At 42.4% G+C, this 12,118-nt stretch overlaps 2 protein-coding genes and 1 long non-coding RNA gene across 6 annotated transcripts in view; 2 read left to right on the top strand and 1 right to left on the bottom strand.

Annotated features, from left to right (window-relative positions):
• Nucleotides 1-318: 318 nt before the first annotated feature.
• On the top strand, nucleotides 319-5,444 carry atp6v0b (ATPase H+ transporting V0 subunit b). Of its 3 annotated transcripts, none has more exons than XR_014767197.1 (9): nucleotides 319-582; nucleotides 1,490-1,538; nucleotides 1,853-1,936; nucleotides 2,124-2,201; nucleotides 2,500-2,569; nucleotides 2,682-2,733; nucleotides 2,889-3,079; nucleotides 3,214-3,296; nucleotides 4,649-5,444. XR_014767197.1 is itself a non-coding variant. In XM_084708423.1 (8 exons), exons 1-8 carry the CDS (start codon nucleotides 498-500, stop codon nucleotides 3,238-3,240), a joined length of 636 nt encoding a protein of 211 aa, XP_084564549.1. In that variant the 5' UTR covers nucleotides 319-497; the 3' UTR covers nucleotides 3,241-5,444. The 3 variants fall into 3 exon arrangements, 1 of the variants encoding a protein (XP_084564549.1); XR_014767196.1 differs by having other exon boundaries at nucleotides 3,845-5,444; XM_084708423.1 differs by having other exon boundaries at nucleotides 3,214-5,444.
• A 146-nt stretch (nucleotides 5,445-5,590) lies between these two features.
• LOC146271833 (uncharacterized) lies at nucleotides 5,591-7,484 on the bottom strand. Its single transcript, XR_014767124.1, has 4 exons — nucleotides 7,123-7,484; nucleotides 6,860-6,916; nucleotides 6,023-6,173; nucleotides 5,591-5,772 (listed from the first exon to the last, which is right to left on the bottom strand). It is a non-coding gene; the product is annotated as an uncharacterized LOC146271833 (long non-coding RNA).
• b4galt2 (UDP-Gal:betaGlcNAc beta 1,4- galactosyltransferase, polypeptide 2) overlaps nucleotides 6,131-12,118 on the top strand; it is a 55,865-nt gene continuing 49,877 nt past the window's right edge. The window contains exon 1 of one of the 2 annotated variants that reach the window (XM_084707140.1): nucleotides 6,131-6,508. The gene's annotated coding sequence lies outside the window, so the exon portion shown is untranslated. The remainder of the gene's footprint in view (nucleotides 6,509-12,118) is intronic. The other variant, XM_084707139.1, reaches the window with a different exon arrangement.

Below are 12,118 nucleotides of genomic sequence, written 5' to 3'. Positions count from 1 at the left end.
AGCTTTTTCACAAATTGCACATATTTTATTAAATAGTAAAATTGTATGTTACAAAGGTCTCTTATCTGATTCTGCACCAAATCACATACTTTATCATAACAGTAATGTTACAGCAGCGCCCTCTTGTGATAAAAAATAATCTAAAAAATAATCTAAATACTTTTTTCCTTGTAACAGATCCGCAGTCAGGCGTGAGAAACAGTTTCCATAGAGACCCAAGTCTGTACTGATCGCAGACCTGCAGTTTCGAATTTGTATGTCACCACAGACAGAACTCGAGAAATGACGTTTGTTATTTCAAGTCACATGTTCCAGCAAGCCCCGTCAGCTGACTGACAGCGAGCTTCTTCCTCCTTTTGATGGTGCTAGTTTTTCTCCGTCAAGACGGATGAAGAGCACACTATTTTAGGAAATTGAAACACACTGATAACACTTATTACGTTTAAGTAAAGATAACGTTGGTGTACAACATATAGGCTGCTAGTAACACCGTATAGATGCTTCTGGAGTGTATGATGAACGGACACGCCATCCTCTACACCGGGGTCACTTTGGCCTTCTGGAGTACAATTCTCATCGTCGGTAAGAATGCTAGCGATAGATTCGTATTTTTGGTTGCTATTGTAGCGGAACATTTGTTCCAAATACATACTAAATAGATATTTATCATTAATTAATGTCGTGAAGACGACTGTGTCGCGCGCTCAATGCCTTGTAGCTAGAGCTAGCTACATCGTTCGGTAGGTTAGATCGTTAGCGAGCTAGCTTGATGGCTACTTGCTACTACGAGTCATTTTTGTCTGTGACATGAAGGCTAGCAAGCTTGCTTACCCATTGATCAGCATTCAGTAAAGTCAGAGTCCACTCTAAAATATAATATAAATACGCAAGAACAGTAGCTAAGAATAATACTTGCAGAATCATGTGTAGTAGTGTTGGCTGCGTTTGCTAGCAAAGGATTACTACATAGCTAGCTAAGTAATGTGTACAGTACGCTATACCTAGCCCCTGAGAAATCATGGAATAATTGGTTACTGTATAAAATCAGATATTGGACCTAATCATTAAGTAACTATTGTAGATGATAGTAATTTATTGCATGTCACACACATCTTTTAGGGCACATTCTTTACTAGCCTGGTTGGAAACACGAGTCAAAATAATTAACATTTTGGCACCTATTTAAGATACCTTAGTGTTTGTACATGGCATTGGAAAACTACATATAGATAACTTGCTTTGTGAAATTGAACATTTAATGTTTTTCTGTGGAATGTTGATACTATTTACAGTTGGGGAAGTGGGAATGTACCAATTTTCATGTGAGCGTGAGCTATCACAGTCCCTCTCTATGACACTATCATACCACTGGAACATTTTTTTGTTCAGTATATGGTGTACAATTTTAGACCCAGTGTTGTTGACTAATGCAAACTAAAAATCATATCTGTGTCTGTTGATTTACTTGTGTTTAAATATTTTGTTACAGGTATCTGTTATACCATTTTTGACCTTGGATTCCGCTTTGATGTGGCATGGTATGTATGTCTATGACAAACCTTTGACCAAAAGCCACTGGTTAGAAAGTAGCAAGTTGCTCCAAAATTGGGAAATTGGTATTCCACTGGCACTGAGCTGTCTGTGTTGCTAACCAACTCCCAGAATGCCTCATACGTGGGGACGACACATTACCTTACTGTACCTTTTTAAGTCTGTGTGTTATCAGAAGTGGAACTTAAGTCATTAGTTTTTATGTACAAGGACACATTTAGAACCAGGTAATGAGATATTTCATTATCTAATTTGCCCCTTGCCATGCACTATGCTGCAATCCTCCCCTCCCCCTTTTCAGGTTTCTCACAGAGACCTCCCCCTTCATGTGGGCTAACCTGGGGATCGGTCTGGCCATCTCCCTCTCCGTGGTGGGAGCTGCATGGTGAGTCCTCTGTCTGCTCTGTTTAGTCTGGGCTTACCAGACCAACCACACAGGTGACCACTGCAATTCCATTGGAAGGGAGAACTCCTGTGGTTATTCATGCATGGCGGAATTAAGTGGATGAGAAGGCGTGTGGTATTGTAAGGATCCTCTAAATCCTCTTGTTTCTGTTATGTTTGTGTTACAGGGGAATTTACATCACTGGTTCCAGTATCATTGGGGGTGGAGTTAAAGCTCCACGAATCAAAACCAAGAATCTGGTTAGGTAAGCCACTGAGAAAGTTGACTGCTGTAGCCAGAAACTTATAACAGCTCCCAAATCCTGCTCTTGGTACACTCAAAACCAATTAGATTCAATTTGGCTGATAAGAATGCCAGCCACGTTGCTTTCAGTCTGACTTGATGATAAAATCCATAAAGTGCACGAGGGAAAACCTTAAACTCGCAACACAAAGAGAATTTTGTAGTTTAGTAATAAACCAGATTTTGTACTATACAGGTATTGTTCTTTATTGCCTTGCCTTCACTGGCATCATCTTACCAGTGTTCTCCTTCTCCTCCAGCATCATTTTCTGTGAGGCTGTAGCCATCTATGGGATCATCATGGCTATTGTCATCAGTAACATGGCCGAGGTAAGCACTTTAAGTGTAGTGCATAACATTGATGATCCAAGCACGCTTAACGGATAAGGGATGTGTGCAGCTCTCTTATTCTGTCCTCTTGATGTTTCCGTTTCTTCCTTAGAACTTTAGCGGAACTACACCTGAGTCTATCGGGGCGAGGAACTACCAAGCCGGTGGGACATAGCGTTTAATTTGATATCAACTACACAACCTGCAAAGCAGCTACAATGTCCAGGAATGCACAGTGTACACAAGTGGTTAGTCTGGTTGAACCAGCCAGTGAAATGCAGCATGGAGTCATGGTTTGACTGTCCTCATCCCCTGCCAGGTTACTCCATGTTCGGTGCTGGTCTTACCGTGGGTTTCTCCAACCTGTTCTGTGGCATCTGTGTTGGCATCGTGGGCAGTGGGGCGGCCCTGGCGGATGCTCAGAACGCCAGCCTCTTCGTGAAGATCCTCATTGTGGAAATCTTTGGCAGCGCAATTGGGCTGTTTGGAGTGATTGTAGCCATTTTACAGGTAATCATCTCTCCACCCCTCCTCTTATCCAATATCCCTTCCCCCTCGTTCTCCTCTCTGGGCGTACTTTCTCTATTTCCGTACTCCTCTTTTGTCGTCTTGCCTAATCCATAATATGCTTTTGCCTTTCTCAGACTTCAAAAGTAAAAATGGGCGATTAGAAGACATATCTACACAATGACTAAAGACAAGACAGCTGGACGGACAGATGGATAATGTAAATACATAGTAAATTATTGAAATGTCTTCTTTTTTGATTATTTTTAACCATCATTTGCTGGAGAGTGACAGATTAGCATCATTTTGTCTTATTGAGGATCGCAACTCTGTCCATAGAGTAACATTTGGCCTAATGCCCAAGGCGTTAGACATAATTATTTGCTCAAAGTTTTAATAATTGCGTAACTCCCATCATCTAATCACATTATCACAATTAAAATGTCTACCTGATGGAGGAAGTACTCTCTAGTAGATGGAACACATCTTTCAACACTTCCTGATTCCATGGCAGAAAGAGAAGTGATGGGTTTCCATTATTATGTACAACTTTAACTGTGCTGTCAGAAGCACATGATCTGTGTGAATGATGGTGGACTGGTACACATGCAGACTGTTCTGTAAAGGGACTTCTTGTTCTTATATGGAAGCAAAAAGCTGAATGTTGTATTTTGATGGATTTAGATATTTCACATCTGCTTGAATAGTCTTGCAAACAATTCATCTTCTTAAATCACAATCTCTCTGTCTTTTCCGAATCTATTTCAGAACATTTTTATCCCAAAACTCTTCATGTCTGATTGGTTAAAAATGTGAATATAGTAAATTGGTGTGTGTGTGTATGTATATATATATAAAAGGGCACATGGCTGTCTTTGTGAAGCATGAGGTTGTTTACCATTCTGTGTACCTTAGCTTGTTTCGTTTTGTTAATGTTTTTTTTTTTTTTTTTTTTTTGCAAGCGGTCTTGACCCACAGAAAACTGTGGCTGAATCTTACAGTATTTCACTCAGTTCAAGTGATAGTAGATTATGTCAACAGCCATCTCAGTTGGGGAACCGTGTAAATGATCCATTCATGGAGTGAGAAATTAGCCTACAACTTATTTGTTTTCAATACCCTTTCTTTCCATTTCCTTGTTATGTTTTTCTCTTCTTTTTTTTCCTCATGTGTTACTACATGTAGTCATTATGGAGCTTGATTTATTTGAGTTCTTCTTTGAGCTTGACTACTGCGAATGGTCTGACAACGGTATGCATGCTCAGGAAAGGTGTTCCCTTGTTTAAACTGATGCCTATGCCGTTCTTCACTTACACCTACTGTTTGTAGCTGAGATTGGGGTATTGGTCTGGTCCTTGATTTAGGACAGGCCAATACCCTAACCTGAACTAACAATACGAATAAGAAATACATCCTAGACCAGTTGGCCTTTTTCATAGTCAAGTCAAAATTGTTTTGTATTTTGATGATTTGGTTGGTGTCATTAGATGAGACCAATTCTAATCTATACACATTGTTCCAAATGACTCTATATTCAACAATGTGATGTGAAATTCCTATGGATCCTTACAGGAGTCTGCAAATGGAAAGAGGGTTAGAGGCACCACCCTTCCTCTCCTTCTGAGGGAGTGCCCTCCAGTATTCTGACAGACGACAGTCTGCTTCATCACCGGGCCGTCAAAATGAGGGCTCCCCTTTCTCCGTCCCTGTTGTGACTGTCAAGTTGATCTTTAAATGTGTGCTCTTGTTTATTTTGAATGTAGAAATCTCACAGCCCTCTTTCCGCATGCAGACAAGGCTCCTGTTGACATGTCAAGCTGAATCATTTGGAGTAGTTGTGGAAGTCGTGGTGAGTCTCATGATCTTACATGTGTGCGTCTGCTGTGTTCACGCGTTTCCTTTTGAGCATTCCTAAATGGACCTAGACGTTTATACCGAGGTAACCAATCAGGCTTGAGAGAGCCCCAGGCAACGGCTGTGTTTACTGGACAAATAGATGCATCCATCATCAGTTCTTGAGGTACTGTAGCTGATGCCTTAAGGCTGAATCGTTGGAGGACTGTGCTACTTAGCATAGACACATCTGTTCATGTCAGGTCTGATTTCACGAAGCAAGGTTGTTTTTTTTTCCAGCCGTTCATACTCTTGCCCAATGTTAAGAAATCTTATATGGTTTGAGACTCTCTTCAAACTTGATTGGGCCTCTGTTGTAGTGGTGCGTCATTCCTCATGTAATGGAAGTTCTAGAAGTCCACATATGGCTTCAATGGCTGTTTGATATGTTGATGTGGTGATCCCATTGTTTTGACACGTGTAAAATAAGTGACTCCATTGATGTTTAAGAAATAAATAACATATTCCAATGTCACATCACATCTTGTTCTTATTCAAGAATTGTGTTTTTGCTTCGATTTAGCTTTCACATTTACCATATTCTATAAATATTTGAGCCACTAGGTGGTGTTAGAGTAGAAGCCATCATTTGACAACTGAAAGAATGGCACCATACCTTCCTTATTAGACAAATTGTTAGCTAGACTTTATTATCAGTAGCTACCAGCTACCAAGTTTGTCGCTGACAGTCTCTGGGGAAGGGGATCCCACACTGAATTGCCCTTCCCAACGTTTCTTCCATTGTTCCTCCTGAGATTCATTGGGAGGTTTACGTGCAGTTCTATGGGCGTTTGTGAAGACCTCTGTGACATAGATTGTAAAAAGGGAAATACATATAAGACTTGGATTTTATTTAGGTAAACATTTTATTAACACACATTTAATAGCCCACAATACTGAGAACTGGGGCTGTATTAGGTGATTCAATAGTAATATCGGATTTCTAGTTCCAACACTGGCCGGACTAATAAATAAGGAAACATATCTGTAGTGGACACAATTCTTAAAGAGGAGTCTCTATACGCATTCAATAAAGTTTGTGAACATATGAACCTTATAAAGCGTGGAGTAGGCTTCCCAGTCCCTCTTGTGGTAAGCGGAGTATGAGCGCATTTGGACCATCCGACATTCCGTACTGGAGAAAGGGACCTGCCACAGCATCCTTTTATTTGCCGTCACCCATCTATACAAAAACACTACGGGACTGTCAGAAATAAGAATATAGTCGATTTTCTTTGGTTTAGGATGTTCTCCTTCACATAGTTCATCAATGAATCAGAATAAGGAATTAATCTGCTAAGTCAGATGGTATTATGACTGCAAAAATAAAATGACCGATTGTATCATTAGCTAGAGCGTTATATATATATATTTTTAAACTCATATCGGCACCATGTCCCTGTTTCAGAGTAAACTGTATTATATGGTGAGGGTATAAGACAGGTCGTTGATGTAGCCTACCAGATGGAGGAGTCCTAATAGAATCCTTGTGCAGCATCAACAACGAAAATGCACGAATAGAGGATTGTCTTCCACAAGGTAAGACTGCACGCATTGTTTCATCCGTTCAAAATCATGTAAACTATTGTTTCCTTTTTATCTACATAGCCTGGGCTACTTAGCCTGCCATTTTGATGTCTCACAGCAGTATCTATTTTTCAACGGATGTTTCGGATCATAGCTCGTCTTTGTTTCATGTAGATTTCGAAGCATCCTTAGCTAGACACCGCCATTCTATCCTCAGAACTGCAATTTTCCTTGTTTCCACATCGTTGGCATCAAGCGGAATTAAATGCTGACTGCCAGCATACCATAACCCTCTGGTCCTCCATTCATGTCAGTACATTATTGAAAAAAATATTAAGACAGTGTTGACTCTCAAATACTTACCTTTTTAAGTAGTGGAGTGGACTTCGCGACAGTCGCATGGTGCACTATGTATAGGTGCTGCGTGCGAGATGAACAGCGTGAAATGTAGATAGAAATGTAAACATTATTATTATTATTATTTTTTTTGAAATACCTCGTCTGACCATTAAACATGAGACATTATAGATATTGTATCTGTAATCTACTGACTGATGTTGATTGACAGATGATGAGCCTGACTTTGTACTACTTGTACCCAAACCATGTGGCAGCCTACTCGTTACCTCACTGCCTCATCGTTAACATCCCCGGATTAATTGTGTCGTTCGTCGTTGTTCCCAGAGTTCCGAGGTTTCATCTAAGACTACAAGTAGCATCAGGCAGAAGATAGGGGCGACGTTTCTTTGTGAATTTCTTTTAAAAATTGCCTATCCACAACACGCTTCTCTCTCCTCATAAACTGGGTAACTCTTCTAGCAAAAGTATGTAACACAGACATCCAAGTAATGAAGTGTCAAGGGTTTCATGTTTAAATACTGTCTAATACCAGCAGTTGTCTTAGAGAGTGCTAGTGTTTTGTTAGAATGTGATAGAACCCTTTGGTCCTGCTTAGCTTAGTCCTGGCTATAGACAGCAGGGAGCATTCTTTCAGGAGGACTTTTTCAGGTTCGGATATGTTGTCATGGGAACAACTAGACCTGAGCAACAAAGGTGGCTCAGAGAGGATCGCCTCAATCTCTTGTGTATTCATTGACTATCTGCTTGGTTTTCAGCGGTTCAGTTCAGAGGCGTTGCTGATACGATTCAGTCTAAATGTAAAACGTTGTCATCCTCTTTTTTTTTACCTGATTCATTTACTGCCGCGTATATTAGGACTGTCATATCAATGGGCAATATTATGCAGATGGCATTAGGTGGTCTGAAAACACTGGATAGGCCTTCATCTCCGAACTCTTCAGTGGGATCCCGTCATTGCCTGAACCGCCCCCAAATCCAGCCTTCTCTTCTCAGAATCCCTGTCCCTATGAAGCCTTTGCTGTATGGGTTCATTTAGTTCTTGGCTCTGTGGCCAAATGAGCAGCTGGATCTAAGGCAGAGAGAGGGGGCAAGGCAGGCCTGTATTCAATGGTGATGGGTCCCTTAGTCTCTGGAGATTAGCAGCTTTGGAGCACAGCCACGTATGCCTTATGTGTGCATGTGTTGAATTACACCACATGCCGGGAAGACAGAAGTCCCAGCAAAGATGGCATCCAAATCTATGTTAACCGGTGTTCATGTACATGGCACATGTATGCTATACGCAGGCTTCCTAAAAGAAAAAAAAAAAAAACCTGTATGATGTAGGCCTACTATGTGCTTAGTACATGCCACCCACTTCAGAGTGTGTCGTACAGTACATGAAAGGACTGGGCTGTGGGGTTGTGTGATAGCCCGCCTGGACAGACAGCAGAGTCGTGCTGCCGCTCCCTTGGCTTCCTGTCAGCCTCTCTGTCATAAGAGATGAATGTAATGTTCGACCCTTGGCTACTGGAGGCAGCGTGCCTGCCCAACTTTGTAACCGTTTAGTTAGTTAAAGGCCTGTGTGGGCTAGTGTTGGGAATATATCAAACAAGTGTGCTCTGTGATGATTAATGGTTAGGAGATCTGATCTGATTTAAGTTGTGTGCGTGTGTCTGTGTGTGTGTGTGTGTGTGTGTGGAGGCCCACTGTCCGGATGGTAATCAGCCTGGAGTGTGAAGTGTGATAGGTGGGTTCGTTTTCCCTCACTCAAGATAGAATAAACTTGGCTGTTTGTCTGTGATGTTGCATAACATTGCACGCTGTGTAGTGATGATAAATCCAGCCTGCACTGGAGCAACTTCATTGTTTTTGTACAGGAAACTATTCTGTTGCTTACTTAGAGTAGATGTAGCACTGCGTTATCATACGGACAGAGGGGCTCTGTTCTTTGTTGGGATTTTGAAGTAGTTAAAACAGACAGTCACCTTGACTATAAATCCCAGGAGTTTTTATGTAGACATGCACAGCGCTGTAGAACGAGGTGTCTCTGCACGGAAACTAGCTGTCCCATCTCGCGGCTCCCCCTATCTCTGATCACCGTGGTAACTGTTGCCGTGGGGAGGGGGAAGGGACGATGAGTCTGTGCCAGGGTGGAGGTGAGGGGTGTCTCCTCCCTGGAGGGCCTGGCATGGCGATAACAAGATTCTAGAGAAAGAGGGCAGTGACTGGGCCGTTTGGCCTCCTCACCCCTTCCTGTCTGTGTTTATCTAGTCTTTAGTCTCACAGTCCTCTGACAAGCCACACCTACGACCCCTGTCTAGGACTGTGTCAGCCTGGAGATGTCCTGGAGCCAACTCTGTCTCTCAAAGAGAGGAGGGCCCATGGAAATCATGCCAATCGAAGCATTAGACTTATTGCTTGTCCTGGCTAGGGTGATTTGTTGTTCTAGATGGATCCTTGTGATCTGGTCTTGTTTGTTTTTGTTTGTGTATAGAGTCATGTTTGAACGCTGCTGACTCTCAAATCAAATGTTTTCCCGTCTACGACAGGCAATTATTACGATGTATCTGGCGTTGACTGTGGAATGGTGAGCTGACAGCATATGGCTGCTCCTTCAGTTCTGTTGTGGCCTCGCACAATAGAAGTACGGATCGTTATAGTGGTTGGCTCAAAAATACAGAGCAATGAGGCTAACTATGGAGCATCGCGTTTATAAGAGCATAGCCGGCTACTGTATTGTAGCCTTGTTGATTCTGTCTACCTTTGAAAAGTCGCGTCATCGGGCTCTGGAGAAAGATAGCATTTTGTCTGCGGTTTATTGTTGGTGACCCAGATCTTTGCTGCTCTGGGGTTTGAATGGTTTCCAAATATAGACCTCATGATTTTACTATTTTATCAATGTGCACGTGGCCGTAGGCCTATGAAGTAGAAGCTATGAACCAGAGTTCCTGCCAGTAACACCTTGTTTGTTTGTAGTCAACCACGGTTTGTGTCTAGACAGTAGGAAACCCTTTCAGAAGGGTTAAAGAACGGCCCTCACAAGACCATCACACAGGAAGCTGTAAATAGAACCATCATTAATTTCACCCACTCCAGTGGATCTATGTAATGAAGAGCTGAACCTACTACACAGATGCAAGGGTTTGAAAACATACATGGACTATCAATGTAAGACATTCAAGCTTTTTCTATATTTATTTTCATATCTGCATCGCTTTAGTGTGCTATCAGTAGTGGGTACTGGGTAGCCTATATTGAGCTGCCAAGTCAAAGATAAGGGTTTTAAAGATGAACTTGCCGAAAGCAAGATGTGAGCTCTTACAGCATTAGTGCTGGAGATGCTCACAGGCTACACTTGTGCCCCATGTTATCAACTGTAGCATGTCTAATGCATTTTTGATGAGGCCGTGGGGGGGCTGCTGTTTGGACTGGTGCATTGTGGGCCTGGGGCCGGGATAGGAGGGAGTCCAGGCATGCCAAGCTTCTCACTCCACCTGCTTCCTTTCTGTACCCTCACACAGCGAGTTATGAACCTCTTCATCACACGTTCTGCTTCTTTGTTGTCGACGACGTCAGTGTGCGTCCCGCTCTGCCACAGAACCCTGGAAAGGGGATGAAAGGAGCCCTTTTAGTGTGAACGCTGAAGCACGGCTGACAACGTCTATGGAGTCAGATGGCTGAGTGGTGAGGGAGTCGGGCTAGTAATCAGAAGGTTACCGGATCGATTCCCCACCGTGCCAAATGACGATGTGTCCTTGGGCAAGGCACTTCACCCTACTTGCCTCGGGGGGAATGTCCCTGTACTTACTGTAAGTCGCTCTGGATAAGAGCTTCTGCTAAATGTAAATGTAAAATGTAACGTAGGTTATCTATACTTTAGATTATGGACAGATGTAGCATTGTTCTAAACTTACATTTGTCATGTTCCGTCTCCACATTAGGGCTCTCCAGCTGTGTCATCAAATATGAACTGAGAAGCAGTGGAGCATGTGGCCTGAGGGCATCTCGTGAACTAAAGTGGAACTCTACAGCTGTAGATGGTGTGCTTAAAACGGCATAGCAGTTAGAGCCAGTAAGCCTAGCATCTTAACAGTTTATGTTAGCATGCAGCACGCAGCATAGCAACTCGTCTCGCTCATAGCAGCTGTAAGATCCCCAAAAGATCCACAGTGAAAGCCCTTCAGTAGATTCCCCTTCATGAGTTGGTTTGGCGGTACAAGGACGGTTTATTCTAGACTGTAGTCTGACAGTTTCACGGTGTCTATCTGTTTCATGCTAAGCAGGCTAACACCCACCCCAGTGCTAACTGTCATGAATGATGGGTTGTCAGCAGCTACTGTTGGTAGTTTGGCACCCTGATGTTTTGAACCTCAAGAATAGAGTAAAAGGAAGAATTTGTAGTCTGAACACAGGAGTAAGATTCAGAGTGAGAATGACAAGGATCTTAGCTTCTGCGGATGACATAAACTAGGCTAAGAATGAAGAGTAAACAGGGTTATGACGGTAGTGTAGCAACAGCAATGTGTGTTGTAGTGAGTTGCCAGCTTTACCTGAAATATGCCTGAAATAATCACCTTCCCCAACAAGCTGGTAACTGTAGGTGATGGCAGCCCCATTTGCCGCCTCATCTTGGTTTTATACATCCTGAGGGGAATCATGGAGATGTCCAGCAGAGACGGCTATAGAGGGTTATCAATTATAAATGATACACCAACATATTAACAGAATTTAAAGTTTAACATGAACAGGACTACGTTCTGTTCTACGTATGTTTTTTTCTAGCTGCTAGCTCGTTTTGGAGAACTTTCGACCGTTCTTGAGTGTGGCTAAAAGCCTGGGTTTTCAAACATCCATTTAGTTTTCTGGAAGGGCATAGTCAAATATTCATCACATATTACCATCACATAGCGAGTGTCACACTTTGATGCCGGCATTTTAAAGAGCTGGAGTGAGCTAATATTTGTTTGGCATCCTCATCCAGTCAGTCTTACTGATGAATACTTTAGCGGTAGCCATCCCACATGCAAGTCCTTGGAACCGGATTGGCTATTCAGGATGTAATGTCCTTCCACAGCTGAACTTTGAGTCCATTATATATCAACAATTTCCATCCATTTCCAAATGTGAGAGGGATTGAAGGTACTGTACTGTGCCTCTTCTCGTTTGCATACCTGTGTATTTAGAACAGGTGAGTAATTATCTATTGTCAGCTTTTTCACCCCAAATCCTCATATTTAGTAAAACATTCTGATCCAACTGTTAGTGACATGACTCCCTCTA

This window comes from Hypomesus nipponensis, chromosome 10, assembly GCF_054491055.1.
Source record: "Hypomesus nipponensis isolate SF chromosome 10, ASM5449105v1, whole genome shotgun sequence".
In the NCBI taxonomy this organism is placed as follows: Eukaryota; Metazoa; Chordata; class Actinopteri; order Osmeriformes; family Osmeridae; genus Hypomesus; species Hypomesus nipponensis.
Note: the sequence above shows the minus strand (reverse complement) of the source record. Positions and strands in the feature narration are given on the sequence as shown.

What these genes read in the sequence shown, in the direction of transcription:
- atp6v0b (XM_084708423.1), top strand. Translation starts at nt 498, where the DNA reads ATGCTTCTGGAGTGTATGATGAACGGACACGCCATCCTCTACACCGGG. An exon ending in GAGTACAATTCTCATCGTCG is followed by an intron (nt 583 to 1,489) that starts GTAAGAATGCTA and finishes ATTTTGTTACAG; the next exon opens with GTATCTGTTATACCATTTTT. An exon ending in TCATCAGTAACATGGCCGAG is followed by an intron (nt 2,570 to 2,681) that starts GTAAGCACTTTA and finishes TTTCTTCCTTAG; the next exon opens with AACTTTAGCGGAACTACACC.